This window comes from Mobula birostris, chromosome 23, assembly GCF_030028105.1.
Source record: "Mobula birostris isolate sMobBir1 chromosome 23, sMobBir1.hap1, whole genome shotgun sequence".
NCBI lineage: Eukaryota > Metazoa > Chordata > Chondrichthyes > Myliobatiformes > Myliobatidae > Mobula > Mobula birostris.
The window spans coordinates 16745316-16767972 of record NC_092392.1 but is presented as its reverse complement, the minus strand read 5'-3'; the positions used below and the strand labels follow the sequence as shown (position 1 = coordinate 16767972).

The 22657-nt window shown below is 39.8% G+C and overlaps 1 protein-coding gene across 1 annotated transcript in view; it reads right to left on the bottom strand.

Moving 5' to 3' along the window:
• gnai1 (guanine nucleotide binding protein (G protein), alpha inhibiting activity polypeptide 1) overlaps window positions 1-22067 on the bottom strand; it is a 41342-nt gene extending 19275 nt beyond the window's left edge. The window contains exon 1 of the mRNA XM_072241627.1: window positions 21601-22067. Within this exon, the coding sequence (XP_072097728.1) occupies window positions 21601-21718 (118 nt within the window). The 5' untranslated portion in view covers window positions 21719-22067. The remainder of the gene's footprint in view (window positions 1-21600) is intronic.
• Window positions 22068-22657: the final 590 nt, after the last annotated feature.

Here is a 22657-nt window from a genome sequence, read left to right as displayed (position 1 = left end):
CATTAATACAAAATAAATAAACAGTGCAAAAAAAGGCATAACGAGGTATCAATTCATGGACCATCAGAAATCTGATAACAGGAGGGGAAGAAGTTGTTCCTTCTTGACACTATTAACAGAGAACAAACGGCACAGTGCAGGTCCTTCAGCTCACAATGTTGTGTTGAACCTTTAACCTATCCTGAGATCAATCTAACCCTTCCCACCTACATAGCCCTCCATTTTTCTATCCAAGAGCCTCTTAAATGTGCCCAATACATCCATCTCTACCACCACCACCTCTGGCAGCATGTTCCACACACCCACCACTTTGTGTAAACAACTAACCTCTGACACCCCCCCCCCCAATACTTTCCTCCAATCACCTTAAAACGATGTCTCCGCATATTAGCCATTTCCACCCTTGGAAAACGTCTCTGGCTATCCACTCAACCTATGCCTTTTATCAGCTGGTACACCTCTAACAAATCAACTTTCATCCTCCTTCATTCCAAAATGAAAAGCCCTAGCTCAAACTATCCTCATAGGGCACTCCCTCTAATCCGGGCAGCACACTAGTAACTCTCCTCTGCACCCTTTCTAAATTGTGCACATCTTTCCGATGATGAGGCGAGCAGAACTGAACAGAAAATTTCAAGTGTTGTCTGACCAGTTTTATACAGCTGCAACATTAGCTCGAGGCTCTTCCAAGGGCACGCCCTGGATGGTAACGATACTAATGGATCAAAACTTTTTTATAAAATGGTCATATTGGCGAGGCAAGGAGAGGAACATTTGCACTTTGGGGAAAAAAAAGCAAATTAGACTCTGGTAACCACAAAATTCTTACATTGTGGCAGAACAAAACATGAAATAAATTACTGCTTGGAATAGATTACATTTTTAATCCTTTGTGTTCTATAATGTTATCTTTGCTGGATTATTCACTCTGTTGAACAAAATCTTTGAACTGCGTCACAACAATAAACACAAGTTCTTGAATATTTCAAACCCAAAAATCTTGAAAACCACTCAAAGTGTCAAAATTGAAATCCCCATTGCCCATATTTGGTAGTTTTCCTACAATTTCTCAAATATTACTCAGCCACGTCTGTTAACCATATCAATGATTTTTATTTTAAATGATTAGGTTCTTGACAATTGCAACCTAGCTTCAAAAAGCGATCTGACTCAAGACCCTGAACAGCTAATTCCAAAACATTTAAGCTCTAAAAATAGCACAACTGGAAGTTATTTCAAACAGCTCCACTAAACAATGCATTCCATTAAAGGCAAGCTACACAAAGAGCCAATAACATCCTATCTAGAATAGGTTTTATATTAGTTTTCTGTATTAAGAATCTTCCAAAAGTGATTACATCCAAAGTGTAGCTGAGTACAAATACAGAAAAGCACCAGTAAAAGTAGAACCCAACAGCAGAATTCTGCCGTGTTTCTCGAAACCTTCAAATTGTGGGAAACACTAAGCATCCTCCAGATTAGATTTAACTCACAAGCCACTATGACTAAATCAATACCATTTGAAAGATCATATGTATTTGCAGGTTTCTTCACTGAAATCTGTATGCACTAGCAAAGATGGATTGGACACAGTGGTGTGATCTTACTGCCAAATAACAATACCATGAACAGTCATTACAAAATGTGATTGATAGAAAGCGATTTATAAAAAGCTCATTACGTGCAACCATTCCCCAGGACTTCAACAAGTAAATAGAATGGGAAGTGGGTGAGGAAAGGCATATTTAATTGTGTTAATGAAGGGCCCTGACCTGAAATGATGAACTGTTTATTCATTTCCATAGATGCTACCTGGCCTACCGAGTTCCTCCAGCAATTTGAGCATGTTGCCATAAATGAAAAGGCGTCTTCAGCATTAAATATGGTCAAATTCATCTTTTGAAAGTACTAAACTACCTCAATGCCTTTGAATAGCTCTAATAACTTAAAAGCTTACAATATCTTGAAGATTCAATTTTTGCTCACCGTAAATTGCAGATTACAGTCCAAGAATAAATTTAGATCAAAGTGATCCAGCAATTTAAGAGCTAGAAACATTGGAATATAAATTAAACACTTACTTAAAAAGTCAATGGATTTCATATAAAATGTTTGCTGTTAGATAGCACAGCTAGATTATAGTGTCAAAGTTTAAAAGTATTAGTTCCAAATCTACCACTTAATGCCATAATCCTCATTTTGAAATAAGATTATTCATTCCCTTCAGATCTTTCACTAGAGTGAGCATAAAATTTAGCATCCATAAACTATTATGGATAGAATATAAAAAAGTTCTTGGGGACTTGTTCAATGTCAGATATTAATTCAATATCTTGGCCATATCTGGGCGAACTGCACAAGCTGAAGCAAGCAATAGATGTGCAGTAATTCATATTACAGATTAATTAACTCTGCAATACTAAGGGAATTCTGGATAGGCAAGACAGATTTTAAATTTAAGTACACTCAATTATATCCTACAAAATTTATGGTATAAATTTAATCCTGAAAATTAAATTAAAATAATACCATCTGAGCATTTCTCCTGTTGCACTCAAGTGTGAATATACTGCTTCTAGACACTTAGGGGAAAATCCCCCTTTTAAAATATATTTTAACTTCTGCCACATTCTAAAACTCAGAAGATAGAAATGTTTACTTCGTAAGTGAGAATTACAGTATGCTGCTTCAAGACTTCAAATTGATTATAACCACAATGCTTTATTTTTTAAGAATTGATCAATTAAGACAAATACAAGTGTAAAAATAAGCATTTATGCTCATGACATCATAACAATAAACTGAACAGCCCCGGGGGAAAAAATCAGCCATTTTGCATTCCAATAGAAGTTTAAGGTAAATAACTCCTCTTCAAGGCCTAAATATTTCTTTCCACAAAATTTATAATCTTGCCAATATTAAAAAGCCGAAGATGTAAAATTCTTTGAAGATTACATGCAAAAAGGCAAAATGACATCAGACTTAACCTTCTGATAAAACAAATCAAATAACGTAAATACCAACCAAGCAATCAGACATTCGTGCATAGAGTAGATTCAACATCTTATCATTAAACATTAATTTGTTCCTCTTTCCACAGATACTACTTGAACCATTTAGTAATTTGTGTCTAATTTTGTTTCACCACATGTAGTGAATTTCAATTTTATCCTTCTGAATTTGAGGATAAACTACTTAAGTCTTCTTTTCCCCACCAGCCCTCACACCTCCTCATCAACCCAATCGCCCTCAAATGTTAAGTATTCAACCACTAAAGATGTTACGATTCTAGTCCCAAATTTACGTGCTACTTCAGTCTTATCAGATCTAAGACAGAACAGTCCAATTCAGCTCAGACTGCTCTGCTTGTTGCACTGAAAACCACAACAGTAAATACTTAAGGAACCATGTGCTCTGGGCCATTCCGACCTCAAGCATAAAATGTAGATTTGCTTGTTTGTACTGGCAGAACCACTGGCCAAAAGTCTGGTCTCTGCAGTAATAGTTCTTCACTGAATGCAATATTAAACTACTTGGATAGGAGCATAATAAAACAGCATAATAGAACATCTCATTTAGGGTCAATGATTATTGACCATGTGATTAGCCTTCTGATGGATTTTAAAGATTACCTTTACATTACTTAGACCAAGGTACTTGTGTATCAGCCATTCATTTTACTGGCCATCTTGCATCACAGCTGAAGTCCTCCACAACAAGGTGATATAAACTATCATCTGACAAGTTTGATGACTTATTATTCTACTGACCAGTTTTCTATTCTTGCAATTGAAATTCAAAATTGTTTCTTTCACCTTTTAATATCATTCAACTTGAAGAATCCTATAGAATCCTACAAGATCAAAAGTAGTTTTAGGGCCAAATTTACTCAGAGGCAACAAACTGTGATGTAGAGGCAGTTAATCACAGAAGGAAACACATCTGCTATTTATCATTGATGCAAGAACAATTATTTAACAGTCTTCTGCCAATCATATTTAGGTGCCCAGGGATCTGTTATATAAATATTCCCAAAGGAAATACCTTAGTGACTTTATTAAACATTAGGGTAGTAATAATAACGATCAGATTCTCAGATGTTCAAAATCCAGTGCAATCCACACAAAATACTGGAGGAAATCAGCAGGTCAGGCAGAATCTAGAGAAATAAACAAACAGTCCACATTCGTTGCTGAGAAGTGATCAGTGCTGAAGTACCAGTGATCACTAAATTGGGGGGAAAACTGCAAAAATCCTATCATGTTTTACTTATATCCCTCTACATCACCAGCACACAAGTAGAAGCTGAGGGCAGCTTCAAACTCCTGGGCGTGCTCATCTTGCACAACCTCTCACGATCACAGAACACCTCCGACACAATCAGGAAAACTCATCAACGCCTCTACTTTCTGTGGAGGCTGAAGAGAGCTGGACTATGCAGATCTATACTCACATCCTTCTACAGGCAGTAGTGGGCATGCTATCATGCTGCATCACTGCATGGACAGGAAAGCTCAACAATGGGTAGCCAAAACTGCCCAAAGCAACTCAGCACTAGTGTACCTGTGATAAGGGACATACATACATATATACATATAAAGACAGACAGATAGAGAGAAGGGTGCTGAAAAAGGGCCAGTAACATCAAGAATGATCTCACACACCCTGCTCATGGACGGTTTGTCCCACTGTCACTGAGAAGAGGCTATGCAACATCAGGACCACAAGAGCCACAAAAGTCATTTTCCTCAAACACTATACCCCTCGTCATCACATTTCCTGTCAGAGTCACCTTTTTGTACAAACACTCCTATCCCTAATATTATTTTATGGACATACAATGTATTTCAACTATCTTGTATATTTTAATTTTTTTTAAGTGTATCTTATTGGTTTATTTGAGCTGCATCGGATCCAGAGTAACAATTATTTTGCTCTCCTTTACACCTGTGCAGAGAAAATGACATTAAACTATGTTGAGCTTAAGCCAGAACTTTGGGGCAGAAATCTACTTCCACCTTCCCACATTCTTATAGCATATTAATCTGCTTGATTTAATAGGAAATTATTTGCCACTTTTTGGGCTGTATTCATAGTCAATGGAATTCACTGCCCATGGTGCATTACTTTTTCATTGTTCCTAAATATATACTCACTCCAAGAATGTATCAACTCCACATATTGCACCAATTTACGCAGTTTTCTCTTTTTCCCCTCCAGGCTCAAATTCCTCTTACAATAAGGTGTGGCTTCAAGAAATCTAGTACCAAAACTTCATTTCAAACCTACGGCATGTATTTATTTTTACTATTTTGGTCCCAGAAAGCCAACAGAAATTTGAAAACTAAGCTACCAAAAGTAGCAATCATTGGGTGTCAAACCAAACCCTAAATCCACAATCGCTTAAATCCAAATATGTTTTTTTTACTGTAAACATTGGGAATCAAACAGAAATTATTCTTTCTGTCCCAATTCTATAACTAAGCATTAGAAAAGCAGAAATGCCAAGCCTTTGACTAGAAAATGAATGCTGGAATATTCAACAGTACTTACAAAATTTACTATTTCACCACTGCACCACTGACCAGAGACATTACCAAATAGCCTTTGGAGAAAAATGTGTTTCATTAAGGCATTCATCAACAGTCAGGTTTCATTCTCGGACAAATGAGTCAACCAAGTCAACCTTCAGCCAAGTGAACTTTTCATGGCTTTCATTGCCCTCTCCATTTTTTCAATATACAGTGGATTCCAGTCAATTGGGACACATCACGACCAGTATATTTTGGCCCAATTAAGCAGCTGCCCCATTAGCCAAAGTTTCATGGAAATAGTTGAAAAGGTATAAAAAAGACAAACTACCATTTAACCAAGTAACAATTTGCGTATTTAAATGAAATACAGAACAAATCAGAGCACAACCATTATCTCTACAGTACTATAAAACTGTTAGCTCTAATAGTTATGACAGAGGAATTCATCCATGGGGGTGGGGGTGGGGGGGTGGGAGGCACATCACCCTTGGTAGAGTGCACCAGCTCTGACGCCTCTCTTCTGGGAGTTATTAACAGGCAACGCTGCGGCTTGAGGTCTAGCTCCTGCACATACAAGATGGCTAGCACAAATAGGATATCAGTTAAATACAACCATGCAAATTAAACCGGCAACATCGTGGGTTGAAGCCTAGTCAGCTCCCCTGCCATCCATCCCTGCTCTCCACCAATAAATCGGTGAAGCAAACCTGCAGCATAGCACAATAACAATGCCTAAAAGGATCTTGCGATCACAAGACAGTCACTCGCTATTTGACTGTAGGCCTCCTTCAACTCAGGCAGCAGCACATTGCGTAGCTTCTTCATTTTCTCCACCAGTCAGCAACTTTCTGATGGGGTAGACCTGCAGTATTTTGTTCTTAATGTGCAGCAGGATCTTGAGATCACTAAAAGTATATTTAAATACGACAGTAGCACCTTTTGTTGACCCCACAGAAGCTGCTGCAACTAAACTCGTTGCCATCTTATCAGACAAGCATGGAATGGCTGCTAGAAACTACACAAATGCACGTGACTTAATGCTAGTTGGAAACTGTTCGGAAAGAGTCTCCTGTTCCATTAAGTAGCACAGAGTCCCAAATAATTGAAAGGACTCCCAGCTATTTTCTCAATTAGTTTTTTTTTGTTCTTTAAGAGTTGTCCCAAATAAGCAGCTGCCCGATTAACTGATGACCCAATTAACTTGCATCCACTGTACTGAATATTTAAAACACAAAATAATCTGCAGATGTTGTGATCAAAGCAACACTTTCAGTACGCTGTTAGCAACACTTTCAGGATTTTTTTCCTTCATTTTTTCATTTTTCATTTCATCCAGCATATTGAAAGTGTTGCCTTGAATATTTAAAGTTGGGAAGTGCTGCCATTGTAAATATCTAATTCTGTAAATTTACCTGACTATATTCAAAATGCTAAAATAGGTGATGATATCAATTGAAACTGTTGTTAATCATTTATTATCTTTGAAAACATCGTGTCATAAGGAAACCAAATTATCTTGGGACTCTCTCTTGAAGATCTGCTGTGTGAATAAAGACTCCAACAACACTCCAAATGTAGTCTGACCAATGCCATATAAAACCACAGCATTACTTCGTATCCTGATTTTATATTCCAGTCCCCTCAAAATTAATGCTAACATTGTATTTACCTTCCTTATCAACAAATCGAACAGCAAGTTAACCTTTAGGGAATCATGTACAAGAACTCCCAATCCCTTTGCATCTCTGATTTCTGAATTTGCTCCTCTTAGAAAATAGTCTATGTACCCCTATGTCAGTAACTTTTAATTCCTTCTACCATATACTTCTGTATTCCAGTGGTTCCCAAACTTTTTTTTGAGGTGCAGTCCCCTTGGCTCCAAGACCACATTCCTAGCACCCCTTCTCCCTTTCTGGCCATTACATAAAAACTATAAAGAATTCTGATTTATGATACCCAGTGAAAGAAAATAGGAACTGCAAACTCAAAGCAGTGACAAATAATTACAAAAATTATTCAAGTTTATTTAAAGCCACAACTAAAATTTTATCTATATTTAATTACGGTAAAAACAATTTTCATCAACAACTTTAGAAATCCGAATTAGCCCATTCAGGAAGTGATGTGAAAACAGTTTACCAGCAGGAAGTGATATTTGTACAAAACAAACTGCATACAAAATGAACACGCCTCTAGAGGCAGAACACTCCCCGCCTGACATCCATGACGTCAAACTTTAACCACTGAAACAAAAAGTCAAATGATTATTTCATTACATCTTTGACAAAAGAATGGGCAGTCTCAGAGACTAGTCTTGAAACAGTCTTATTGCACAGGAGAGCCATTGAAAATTTGGCTGAGTGGTGTATTAACAAGGTCCTCTCACTCAAGGTCAATAAGACCAAGAATCTGATAGTAGTCTTCAGGAGAGGGAAACCAGAGGTCCACCAGCCAGTAATCATCGGAGGATCAGAGGTAGGGAGATCAGTAACTTTAAATTCCTGGTTGTCACCATCTCAGAGGACCTGTCTTGGAGCCATCATATAAATATTATTGCAAAGAAAGCACAACAGCACCTCTACTTCCTCAGGAGTTGGCAGAGATTCAGCATTACATCAAAAACCTTGGCAAACTTCTATAGATGTGTGGTGGAAAGTGTGCTGACTGGCTGCATTACAACCTGGTATGGAAACACCAATGCCTTTGAACAGAAAATCCTACAAAAGGTAGTGGATTCTGCCCTGTACCTCACAGGTAAAACCCTCCCAACCATTGAGCAAACCTACGTGAAACACTGCCGTAGAAAAGTAGCATCCATCAAAGATCCCCACCGTACCCTTTTCTCACTACTACCATCAGGTAGAAGGTATGAGTGCCTCAAGACTCTCACCACCAGATCCAAGATTCCCTCCGCTGGTTGGAATCATACCTGACACAAAGGAAGGTGGTTGTGGTGGTTGGAAGTCAATCATCTCATCCACAGGACATCACTGCAGGAGGTCCTCAGGAAAGCGTCCTAGGACCAATCATCTTCAGCTGCTTCATCAATGACCTTCCTTCCATAAGGTCAGAAGTAGGGATGTTTGCCAAATGACTACACAATATACTGCACCATTTGCGACTCCTCAGATAGTGAAGCAGTTCACACTCAAATACAGCAGGACATGGACAATATTAAGGCTTGGGCTGACAAGTGGCAAGTAACATTCAGGCCAGGCAATGACAATCTCCAACAAGAGAGGCTCTAACCATCGTCCCCTAACATTCAGTGACATCACCATCACTGAATCCCCTACTATCAACATTCTGGGGGTTACCATTGACAGGAAACTGAACTGTCCAACTATATAAACACCATGGCTACCAGAACAGTTTCAAAGACTAGGAATCCTGCGACGTGCAACTCACTTCCTGACTCCCCAAAGCCTGTCCACCATCTACAAGGCTCAGGTCAAGAGTATAATGGAATACTTGCCACTCACCTGGATGAGTGCAGCTCTATCAACACACAAGAAGCTCGATACCATCAGTACAAGGCAGCCCACTTGACTGGTACCCCTTCCACGAGCATCCAATTCCTCCATCAACAAACAGTTGCAGCGGTATGTACTATCTACAAGATGCACTGCAACAACACACCAAAGTTCCTAAGGCAGCACCTTCCAGACCCACAACCACTACCATCTAGAAGTACGAGAACAGCAGACAACTGGGAACACCACCACTTGGAAATCTTGCTCCAAGTAACTCAGCATCCTGACTTGGAAACATATCACCGTTCCTTCATTGTCACTGGGTCAAAATTATGGAATTCCCTCCCTAACAACACTATAGGTATACCTACACCTCAGGGACTGCAGCGGTTCAAGAAGGCTGCTCATCACCAATTTCTCAAGGGCAACTAGGGATGGGCAATAAATGCTGGCTTAGCTGGCAATGTCTACATGCCGTAAGTGAACAAATTAAATTAAGAACAGTTACTACCCCTCATTCATCAGGCTCTTCAACAAAAAAGGATAACTACAATCATTTAAGGATTCTTATCTTGTTATTTCATGCTTGTTATTTATTGCTATTTATTTATCTGTATTTGCACAGTTTACAGCTCCTGATGTTTACAGTTTACAGATCCTGTTTAGTTTACAGATCCTGTTTAGTTACTGCTCTACAAATTTGTGAATTATGCCCGCAGATAAAGAATCACGGGGTTGTATGTGGTGACGTGCATGTACTCTGATAATAAATTTTATTTGAACTTTAACTGTCCTCACTTTGAAATATTGTCCTTGATGACATCTTTATTTGCTCATGGCAATGTCTGATGAGCAGACCAGTGACAAGGTGCTCACCCAGAATGACAATTGGGTGAGGTACTTCTGAAGTGAGTTGTGCTCTCTTAATATACCCTCCAACTTGCTGCAGCGCCTCAGAGTCAAGAAAGAGAGAGTTCATTAAGGTAAATTTGGATTGGCAGAGGATTCTGCTTTGTGATGCACTGCACTTCCTTTGCATACCCATGCCTTCGCTGATTCAGTTACTCTACACTGAGGATGCTTACAACCACTGCGAAGGCTGTCTTTGGTTACTCCCACCATCTTCTCTTTCAGAAATATACTACTCTCAAATGGTCTGAAAATGACACCCATTTTCCAAGACGTTAATCTTCAAGGTGCTGACGGTGGACTTATGAGTATCCATTATGAGGCACAGGCAGACTTGACCCACTGTGAACCAACCCAGGTCCAGTCGATGAGTACAAAGTGCATCATGCCGGCCACTGTTCACATAACTTACGTGCATGGACAGTGTCTCTGTCATGCAACAGGAGAACGTCAGTAGAAGAGTAATATCGCTGTTAAGATGTGAACGACCTTGTGCCGCTTGTTGTTGGGAATATGGTTGCAGTCAGTGAGATTTGGCAGGGGTGAGCAGACCTACCCTCCCACTGACACTACAACAAATCGACCAGTTCTGCCTCCTAGAACTTCTGATGTTCCAGAACATCAGTGTCCGGGGAAATAGCAACATCTGATGGATGCTCAGATAACTCGCTGCCGTGCTCTGCTGCAGGTGTACTGGAACTAGTAGCCCAAGATGCTGGCCCTCAAATTACAGTTGTACCTGGGTCTAATTCTTCTGAGATATAGGTAAGCTTTTGGCTCAGTTTCCTGAAGACCACTGGTGCTTGTTGCACCGTATATCCATTCATGTTTTGCAATATATTGTTACTGCTTCTCCAGCTCTCCTTGCTACCCTCCCCAGATTCTTCATCATAATGCTGATGAATATCTTGTTCACATTCGGACTGACTGGCTCAGGGCTTCTCTGGCCAGACTCAGCATGTTACTCAAACTATTGTCCAATGGTAATCTACCATCACAGCCTGATGCAGCCACGAGGGCTGTGCAGTTAAGCCTGGTTTATACTTCTGCGTTACCTGGACACCATAACCTACGCAAGTGGCCTGCGCGTGTTGTGAGCATTTATACTTGTTCGTTTGTCTGCATTGCTCTGCAATTCGCGCACGTTACGCATGCGCACTCATCTGCCTGCACAAGGCTTCATGGTCATGGTCATGGTCGTTTCTCGGGGTAAACAAGACGCGAGCGTCTTTTTTCGTAAAAGCGAAATGTGTCCTCCATAATTTCGAAGGTCTGTAAAGCTTTATGGAAAGCATTGCAGCCAGAGTTCCTTCCCTGCCCTTCAGTCGCCCAATGAGAACCTATTGCAGCGTAGGATGAAATGCAATGCTACCATGCGGACCAATCACAGCTGTTGCGTTCTGCGTTGCCGCGACACGCGGTTACATTTTGGGAGAGGTGCGCATCGCAGCAATGCAGGCTCTCGCGTAGGGTTCCGCGTCGGCTTTGCAGCGACGCAGACCTTACGGTGACACGTTGACGCAGAAGTATAAACCAGGCTTTAGTTCTGTGGTAGCTTTTATCAAAAGGTGAGCCACCGTTGCACTTGGTGCACTGTTCAGCTCATTGAGAGGTGAACACCCATGTGTTTCCAAATGGGGTGACTCATGGGAATTTTCAATTTGTTCCTTAAATGAGGGTTATTCGTTCTTTGGGTTTGAATGAGGGTGCAAGTTCAGGCGAAGGACTGGGAAACGACTTGGTGTGAAGCACAACAGGAAGCTGGTTCCTATCTTGGTCTACTGCTTTGATTTTATCTTTTTGAGCAACCATGTCACATTAGAGGGCTTGCACTAATGGTCTATAGACACACGGTTAGGATTAGTGACTGTGGGCATACTATTTTAGTGCCAGAAGCGTAGTGACTCTTGCAGGCTGTCCAGCACAATCCTTGCTAATTTGAATTGAAGCAAGCACTGCATTTTGTAACACCTGTGTAGTGCTCGTCTTTATCTCATGTAGCTGGTCGCCACACCCTTTATGAGAAAATCTACTTATATAGTTCTACACTAGGTGCTCAATTAACCACCAGCGACAACCACCACTAAGTCAGCTGCTGCTTCACATACCTTTGCCTCTAAGGCAGCCTCAGCTTCACACTCCTTGAGTGCACTCAGTGCAGCTTTTACACGAGCCTTCTCCATGTCTGTGCACTCTTCCCCCAAGTTTACATGAGTTTTTTCCATTAGCAGTTTAGCTTACACTGCTCTCATTCTTGCTGTGGGCTTGTGTTGAAGCTTGTGTGGTGCTCAGCATGCTTTTGCTTGAGCGTTATGAAGATGCAATCAATGCGTCACATTCTGACCCGCCTCCAGTTCGCAGCAATGCCTTTGAAGACCACTTATCTTTTCAGTTGACTATCATTGCATTGCTCCCTGTTACTATTGATGGTGAGGACCTACAAATACCTGGGAGTGCACCTGTATGACATACTTGAGTGGAGCACCAACACAGAGGTGTGAAAGCAGGTCCAGAATCGCCTATACTTCCTGAAGAGTTTGAGGTCCTTTGGTGTATGCAAGCCTCTCCTTCACATGTTCTACCAGTCTGTTATTGCCAGTACAATCTTCTACATGGTGGTGTGCTGGGGCAACAGCATCAACACAGGTGATACAAGAGGCTCAATACATTGATTAGAAAGGCTGACTCTGTTATAAGAGTCAAACTGGAAGCACTACAGGCTACGGTAGAACACAGGACCCTATAGAAAATCCTGGCAATTCGGGACAATGTTTCTCACCCTCTGCATGCCACCTTGGCTCAACAGAGGAGCACCATTAGTATAGACCAAGACAACTGCGCTGCTCCAAAGAACGTTATAGGAGGTCATTCCTACCCTTGGCCATTAGGCTCTATAATGAGTCAACATATAGCCGGAAAGCAATGATCCCCTCCTGTTTGAGGCAACTTACCTTTTTTTTTTTTATTTTTTTCTTACTTCTCTTCTAATATTTGTATATTTGACATCTGTGCACTTGCAATGCTACTATGACACTATAATTTCCTCTGGGATCAATAAAGTATCTATCTATTCTCACAGTACGTTCTGTACAAACCTAGGAAGGAGTTAAACACCTTCTCAAAAATCATCTGAGCCACCAGCTTTCTTAAGGGTTTTTAAAATGAGAACTTTGTTAAAAGACATTGCTGTTTCAAGGTCAAGTAAAGAGTGGATGGAGATGAACTTTTTTTTTTAAGACCACGTGTGCTTCAAACCGAAATCCAAATTAGCCAACAAAGAAAGTAATGTGAAAAAAGCTTACGAACAGGAAGTAACGTGTGTACAAAATGAACTGCATTCAAAACGAACAGCACCTCCAGAGGCAGAATAATCATCTGGTATCTTTTTTCTCCTCCAACTCAAGAGTGGCTCAGAAATCGGAGACAGTCAGGAAGGCCAATGCTGCACTTAAACAGAATTAACTTAGACACAGGTGACTGATTTGACTTTGATAAGACTTACATCATTTCCTTGCAACAGAGTATCAATTCCATTAAACTTAGCAAATAATTCTGACAAATAAGCAATGGCATGCTTAGTATTCTTGATGGCTTAATGAAGCTTTTAAGTCGTCAAAGAACTTTACCAGCTTCAAAAAGCGCACAAGTGTCACAGGCAGTTTCCTTTTGAGAGACATCTGACTTCTGTGTGCAACAGCAAGCGTTCAAACTGTTCATCATTCTCAATACAACACTCACAAAATAGCTGAGAATTGACAGCATGGGATGATTTTTTAAACCACTGTGATAATTGTATTTAATCATTTGTTCAGCCAATCACATAGATTTTCTGTGGCGAGATGTTGTCTGTGAGACATTTATTTAACAAAGCAGTGCAGAGTACGCCCTTAGAGCCATGCCACCCCCAGCAACCTCACAACCCAAATTAAACCTAACCAAATCATGGGACAGTTTACAATGATCAATCAACCTACCCAGTACATCTTTGGACTGTAGGAGAAAACCATAGCACCTGGGAGAAACTCGCACATTCCACAGGGAGGACATCCTGAGACTCGTTACAGAACAGCGCCGATATTGATCTCCGACAACAGCGGCAATCCAGTCTACCGAGCTCTGAAATCTTTGTAACTTACTACATAGTACTTTATATGGTTTATTAGTACTTTCTATTCTATGATAATAAATTAGGCTCAAGTTACTTTTTGTGCTTGTACGCTTATCACATTTCCTGAACACTCCAATTGGTTTCGGTCCCCTGGGTCTCATCATCTCAGCCCATTACAGGATACTCCACTCTCTGCACTTCTTTGCTGGTTTGGCCTGCTTCTGCCAATTTTCATTATGAATTAATGATCACTGTCCATCGCCTATCGTTTACGCCCAACATGAAGCACTGCATCAATAAAGGGGAAAGGTATGGCATCATCATAGCTCAGGCAAAGCCTGACTCTCTGCCTGGAGGTATACAAAGTAGGGCAGTGATATCTTGGTTGGGTCACGGGCTCGAGAAACGCAGTCAAGACCATTTAAAAGGACAGATTCTTGTCTTTACCCATTGAACACCAGACCCCAATTCAAAAGACTTGTCACTGCATGAGTGGAATATGGGAATCATACTAACACTAGTAACTAGTCTTACTAATTACTATTACTAGTTTTTACTGTTCCCCGCTGTAGCATGCAGTACAGCAGTGAAAGGCAATCATACACGGGCTGGGCCCAGATATAACATCATTTCTTCAGTCCAAATTTCTGATGATATGCCAAATACAGAAGTGTTACATTGCTTTTCAACAATTATAATATGCTTCGAGCAAAGTCTAAGAACAATGGGTTAGCAAGAGGAGAGATGATTACATGATCATTGTAATTAATTATGAGGCACTGAGGATCAAATGCTTATAATAAATAATTCATTTCTTAAATTAAGCCCATAAAACCTTAGCTGAGCTCTTGCCCCACCGCCCCCTATATCTTTATCACCCTCTTAGAAACTCTCACCAAAGTGATATCACACTTTGGGAACCACTGGTCTCAGGAATAAATATTAGCCAAGACATTAAGCATAGTGTCTTGAGATTTTGTTTAATGATTTTAGATTTTTAAAACTTTTTTTTAAAGGATGTATTGGGATTGTTATATTACTATGAAATCCATCATTTAGCCTACGCCCTTGACTTAAAGTTGCTCAGCGAGCCACTTCAAACCACAGCTTCTTAATATTGTGCCTTTGGGGAAAAATTCCCAGGAATCACATCAGAATCAGGCTTAATATCACCAGCATATGTCATAAATTTGTTGTTTTGCAACAGAAGCTTAATAAAAATCTAAAGTATATACAAAAAAGAAAATTAAGTCATGCAAAAGAAAGGAAAAAATACTGAGGTAGCTTTCATGAGTTTATTGTCTATTCAGAAATCTGATGGGAGGGGAAGAAGCTGTTCCTGAAACACCCTGTCATCAAGCTCCTGTACCTCCCCCCCCCCCCCCCGATGGTAGCAATGCGAAGGTGGCATGTTCTGGGTGTTGGTAGACTTTAATGCACCTTTTCCAGGCATCATCTTTTGAAGGTGTCCTCAGTGCTGGGGAGACTACTGCCCATGATGGACCCAAGAGAGTTTACAACTCTCTGCAGCCTTTTCCGATCTTGTGCAGTGGAGATGATTCAAACGTGCGAAGTATTCATCACAGTAAATGCAAGTGCCACAGGGCGATAGTCATTGAGGCAGCTCACGCTTCTCTTCTTGGGCACTGGTGTGATTGTCACCCTTTTAAAGCAGGTGGGAACCTCCAATGCAGGGATTTAGTCCCTGCAAAGGAACTATAATATATTTTCCAAGCCAGAGACATACAAGTTGGAGGTGGACCTGCTTCAACAGGTTTCAATAGGTTCAATATAATGTCAGAGAAATGTATACAATATACACCCTGAAATTCTTTTTCTTTGCAAACATCCACGAAAACAGGAGTGCCCCAAGGAATGAATGACAGTTAAATGTTAGAACCCCAAAGCCACCCCAGCTCCCCCCTCCCACGCATAAGCAGCAGCAAAATGACAGACACCCCTCCCCCACCAGCAAAAAAGTATCTGCACCCCCCACCGAGCACTCAAGCGTGCAGCAAAGCATTAATAAAGATACAGACTTGCAGTACCCCAAAGACTACTTATTTATTTGGTAATTCGACATACCAATAAGGGAAAGTGCGGTGTCCCTGTTTCACAGCGTGAGAGAAAAATTTCTTTAGCCAGGGGGTGGTGAATTTGTGGAATTTGTTACCACAGGCAGTTGTGGAGGCCAGGTCGTTGGGTGTATTTAAGGCAGAGCTTGAATAGGTTCTTGACTGGACATGGAATCAAAGGTTACAGTGAGAAGGCAGGGGAGTGGGGCGGAGGAGGGGGGTAAAAAAGATTCAGCCATGATTGAATGGTGAAGCAGGCTCTATGGCCAAATGGCCTAATTCTGCTCCTATGTCTTAAGGTCATGTTATTTTTTTCCATTCATCTTCTTGATGATAAATAGTTCGGATATCAAGAGACCATTGCTTGAAAGGTATTTTCAACAAGTTCTCAGTATTGCCTGATTACACTGTAATACTCAAATTGCCAAAGTGGGAATTGAATCCACACCTAGAGTCAATGGTAAGGAAATTATCGACCTAGACAAATGTTACCAATAATAAACAGTTCCGTGGCAAGGTAAATATAGTAAGTTACAGGAGGTTGGAAATGCTAAATGATAAACTTCGACTACTCAGCAGCTAGTCATCTCATTATTCTATCAGAAACCAAGTTTAACTCACAGTATGCAGCAGATACTATCTCACCTGGCAAATATTTCACCAGACTCATTTTGTTTTGAGTAATGTTTCTGAAGTAGAGACTCCATGAGTTAACAAATTACAGGGCATGTTTTGAAATAAAAAGTCACAGTATTCACAACAAAATATTTTCAATTTTACTGCAAGTTATGGGTTGATACATGTCAAGAGATGTCAGTAACACAAACAAAATAGATTTTGCAGATGCTAGAAATCTTAAGCAAAACAAAAAATACTAGAGAACTCAGCAACTCAGTCAGCATCTATGGAGGGAAATAAATTGTCAACATTTCTGGCTCAGACACTTGATCAGGTCTGGGAAGGGCCTCGTAACGAAAAGTTAATTTGCTGAGATCCTCCAGCAAACTGTTTGTAAAAGATGTTAGCCAGTGAAGTGCTGGATTTTAATCTGATAAAACATCAAACTATTCCTAGGTAATTATTCCATGAATTTGGTGGGTGCACTTTGCCACTGCAGTACTCTCAGAAATCTAGCAGAGCAAAATTTTGCTGAATTTCCCTGCACTTACTCCAATGAACTCATTCACTGAACTAGGACCTTTTTGAACTATTTTAAAAGAGGAAAGGCTAGAAGAAAGGAGGGCAAATGGAGAATGATATTTGTTATTCAATTGCATTCAGTTCAATGTTCTTAATTATTTATTTTCCCAATGTTCAATTTTTTGGTATAAAAATTGATTTTTAATGGTTTTCCATTCATTGCCCTTAATGGACTCCGCCAGCTGCTAGACTGTTTAGACGTTCAGTGAGTGTGCTTCACTAGCCAACTAACATGAAAGCATTCCATCATGCACAGCTCACCATTTTGGGTCTTAACCTCACCAGCAGGTTGACAACCAGATATGTTGGAAGGACCAGGCCATGAAAGATAACCTCAACAGCCTGCTGTGGCCAACAAGCTCCAGTCTACTACTGTACAGAAAAAAAATATGGAATTTGGCACCTCCCTAGCAAAAATCCAAGATGTGCCATTTACAAGGGATCAAGAAGTACCGTTCAGAAATTACCAAATTAAAACATTACACATGATCCCTTTCATTAAAAATCACTCCATACTTGCTATGGACACAAGACCAATGTTAAGTTCCAAGCTCAACACTGGCCTTCAAGCTCTGGATATGCACTGAAGCATCAAAACAATAGTCACATTGAAACTTTCTGGGCACCATGCCAACTGCCAGATAGCTTGTAAACCTAGCAAAAATTTACAGTAATACCAAAGACGCACCACTTCAGCATTTATAATCAGTATTTTAAAGCGTACTCTTAGAGCTTTCATTCTTCAGTTTCAAAGAGATAAATGAAAATGCTTGTAGGTTTGCTTGATTAAATATCAGTTTTTCTAGGTTAACAGTAGCAAGCAAATTAAGAATGAAACCAAGAGATATTTCAAGCTGCAACTTTCTTTTTACAAATTCACTCATCAATGATTGTTACAGGGGTTAGAAAATAATGCAGGTTATGATGTAAAATTTGGTGATTAAGGGGTACAAATGAAGGTACGAGAGAAGGAGAAATGAAGATCATTCTCCCTGAAAATGAAATGGTTCAGGTGAAATCGACTGAAGTTACACAGAATTATGTATAACTTAGGCAATGAAGATAAACTATTACCACTGCTATGCAAGCTAGTAGCTGAAGTTTATCTGTTTTAAATATGTTCACATGAGGTGGATATCACTGTTAATGGTGACATATATTATCCATCACCAACTGGATATATGCTAGAAGAGAAAACATTATAAACCAAAAGGCAAACAGAATGATGCAATTTGGGTACCTCTTTCACTTTTCAGCACAACAGTTAAATGGCTTTGTTCCATTTAAAACAAAAATCGAATTAAATATGTTCACAATTTACTTTTAAGTATGACTCCTAGCCAAAGATTGCAACTGTTATGATCTCATTTTATTTCTTTTGCCCAATATGATTAAACGTAATTATGGTTTTATGTGCTGTGTGTGGTATGAGCACTATGGTCTGAAGGAACATTGTTTTGTTTGGTTGTATATATGTACAGTTAGATGGCAATAAGCTTGAACAATCGCTGAAACATCTAACTAACATCCCAGTTACACAATGGAGTTTCAAACAATAGCAGAGTAAACCAAGAAATGTTTCTATATAGTTTGGTTCAATTCAAAATTCTGATGTGCAAATGTTATTTAGGTTTTCTGTAATTAGTTGCATTCAAAGTTTATTATAGCAAATTTTACATAGATTTTACATGTCAATCACTTTAATGCAATATATTTTGAATATTAACCTATATCAACACAACCAAATTGATATTTTAATTTACATCCCTAACCTCCAGGCCAACGATTTTTTTTAAAATTCTAGTACAATATTTTATGAAGCATGACTCTTAAAGGAACAGTGCTGTTTTCATTTCACCTCACTTCCCAGCAATACCTCAGAATTCGATTGCAAGATGATAATACACACAAATAAAATCCAATATTACAGTAGTATATGTACACTGCTATACAGCACCGGGTTATAGACTTGATGATTTTAAATTTAGAATATTCCTGCAAAACATTTATAAAGGACTAAATGCTAGTGGTAAACATCTGAGGTGATAAATTTATAAGTCTTACTTTGTCTTTGATATATTACACAATATTTCTCCAAAAAGAAAAATAGATAGAGTAAGAATGCAGAGCCAGAAACACAATTTGCCAGATTACAAATAAACACTGACATACAAAGTTAATAGCACTAATCCACCACAGGTTGAAAAAAGTTACAGAATTGTTGTTAACTTGCACAGAATACAAGACTGTATAATGCTACAAGTATACTCAATAACACAATCACTTCATATCCACTTTTATGGAAAGAACTGCAACACACTGCATGGTACTTCAGCTAACAACTCCCTGCTACTTAATGGTGTGGCAAATTTTATGGATAAGTTCAAGTTTAATTGCCGTTCAACCATACACATGCATACACCTAAACAACGTTCCAATTCAACGCTTTCTAAAGAATATAGGTACTGGTAATACCAAATGCACAATTCAATGCTCCTTAAACCCAGGGTAGGCAAGTAGTCTTCTGAAATCTCCAAATCTTACACAATTTTAAATCAATAAAACCCCAAAAAACCTGTGAGTACATGCCACATGATAGTGAAAATACTGAGCAACAAATACCAAGGAATCAAATTGAATTTGTGCATTCAATTTGATTCCACAGCATCTATCTCTCAGTATCACAGAATGCTGTTCTAGTCCAATATTATTAGATTAATTAAATAATCCAGTTAGCTGCCACAACAATTGTCCACTGGACAGAGAAACAGACCAGTTTATAACTCTTGCAGATATGATTTCCAGTCACCAAACTGAAAAGTATTTGTCTATGAATATTTTTGGCGATTGTAGTCAGGAGGTTCAACAACAAGGTTACCTCAAGGCTGATTTAGTAACACTTGCTTGCATTTAAATAGCCTCTAAAATGACAAAAAAGGTCCAAGGTACTTCAAAAAATAACTGACAAAGCTGTCCAGTGATGTCAGACCAGCTGAGAGAACAGCCTGACAACATAAAATCTGACAGTCATAAAAATACAAATGAAACACAGTTATAAAGGAGGTATTTTGTAGGTGCACAGAATTAGCAGAGTGCAACATTTGAAAAGGCAGGGCTAGAAGTTTTGCAAAGTGACCTATAGTGATTTGGAAATAAGGATGAGACATTAAAATTAAAATATTACTTAACTTGGAATAAGCACAGGTGTGATTTTCATTTCAAAGCCAATTAATTTATAAAACTATCTCCAGCATCAATTTACAGTGATTGCATGGCAGTGCCAAAAGAAAATAACAAGAATCATTTTTAGAGACATTTTCAACTCTAACTTTAAAAAATCTCCAGTAGACTGAAGTAGTAATCATAAAAATCAACTGGCAATTTTGCATTGGCTAAAATTATAAAACTAGAAAGCACACTTAAAATTTCCATCAATTTATACTTTTTGCAAGAATGGTATTCCTCAGATAATTACACATTAAATCGAATTTTCAAAAATGGAGTGAAGGGAAACATTTATTCATTGTGATGTGCATGTTCTAGGACAATTACTTTGAGGCAAGAAGACGTGTCCACGCAATGAAATGATTAGTAGCTGCATTGATTTAGTCTCTTGAGATACTTCACGTGAAGATTTTCAAAAAGTGTCTTTTCTAAACAGATTTCATATCCACCGATTTTCATTGAAAGCAAAACAAACTATTAGGATCTCTTTAAAGTCTCAGTGTACTTTCTAACTAAAAGATCAAAATCAAACCACGATATTGTACCAATTTAATCTAAACACATCCAGAGCTTTAACGAAAGTGGACAGGTAGAATTCATTGTTTGTACAATCTGTTTTTTTTTGTATCAGTCTGTCAAGACAACAAACCTGTAGCACTGTAAGGGAAGAGGACTAGCGGTTAAAAAAAAATCTGCCAAATTAATCATCCAAAATAGCCTCAACTAGTATTCGCCCAGGATTGTTTTAGTCAACATTATCAAAACCACTAAGTAAATACTAAGAAGCACTAAGGTTCAACTGGAGTTGATATCAAAGACAAATTTTTAACATCGGAAAATCTGTCGGTATTAATGGGGGAGGGGAGAAAGGAGAAAGATTTAAACTGAAGCTTCAAAATGCCAAAAAAAAACAATCATTTAGGGTGCACAGACTCGCAGGATACAGATCAAATACAAACTTAAAAAGGATACTACCCCAGGAATCTAAGTGGAAGGATTGAAGGTCGGTCGATTCAGTACAGATGGTCAAAGAGCCATTTTACCCCACTCCATTCCATTCCAACTCCCACACTCACCCAAAAGCAGCAGTTTGACTTCTCTCGCCGCTTTCTCCCCATCTTCTCGCAGGTTTCTGTCGATCATCTTGGACCTCTCCACTGCATCTTTGTCCTCGGTGCTGAGCGTACACCCCATTCTCCTGGCTTCAGCTGCCCCCCCCTCTCTCTCTCAGCCGCAGCAGCTCCTTCTCAACCGCCCTGCAACCGAGCCGAACACGCTTCCGTTTCCCCACAGAACTAACAATCACTCTCAAGACGCAAGCCGAAACTCGAGTGAAGACGCCGGCGCCCGAACACGGCGGCTCCGGGCCGTAGTTTGAAAGGTGGACGTCGCCGGCGCTAGTTGGCTAATTTATTTTCCTTTGAGCACGATCCCATTCACACCTCCACCGCAATCGCCAGCCGCTCGGCAACTCCCGGCGCATGCGCTGTACCTGCCGGGGCATCCACGCCTCACCAAATCTGGGACCCGGATGCCTCGTTACCCAGTCTTAAAACCTGCGCCTGCGTCAACAGGACGGAAGCGGGCAGTAACCCATGGCAACGTCCTGAAAGGCCGCCTTCCGACCCGGGAGGATGTCTCCTCACCCACCCACCCGACTTCTACATTGGACAGGGCGACCGAGCATCTTCCTCCGGAGTAAAGTTACATGTAGTGTGGCGCAATCAAGTCGATCTGGTCTCAAACTGCGCACGATGGTTCAGCCAATATCAAGTCACTGATGTCACATGCTTACACAGAGTTTGTAGCTTCCCTTTTAGTTTAATAATATTTGAAGATTTACCGAGGAGCTGGGTTTCAAATTGGCTTCGGCCGCGTTCTGCAGTAACTGTTAAGTTGTGGATTCACTTCAGGAGTTTATTCGAACTCACACTTTTCCTTGATAACCTTTGTATGCTGTGCTGCGATCAACTGGTTTGCGCAGACCCCTCCAGCCCCTCTCCATCTGCTCCTGGTAGAGCTACCTCACAACTCAGGGCGAACCTTGAAGTGGCTGACTACATCATCATCTACGAACATCATCTCAGTGGCCACTTTATGAGATACACAATGTACCTAGACCGATTGTATGAA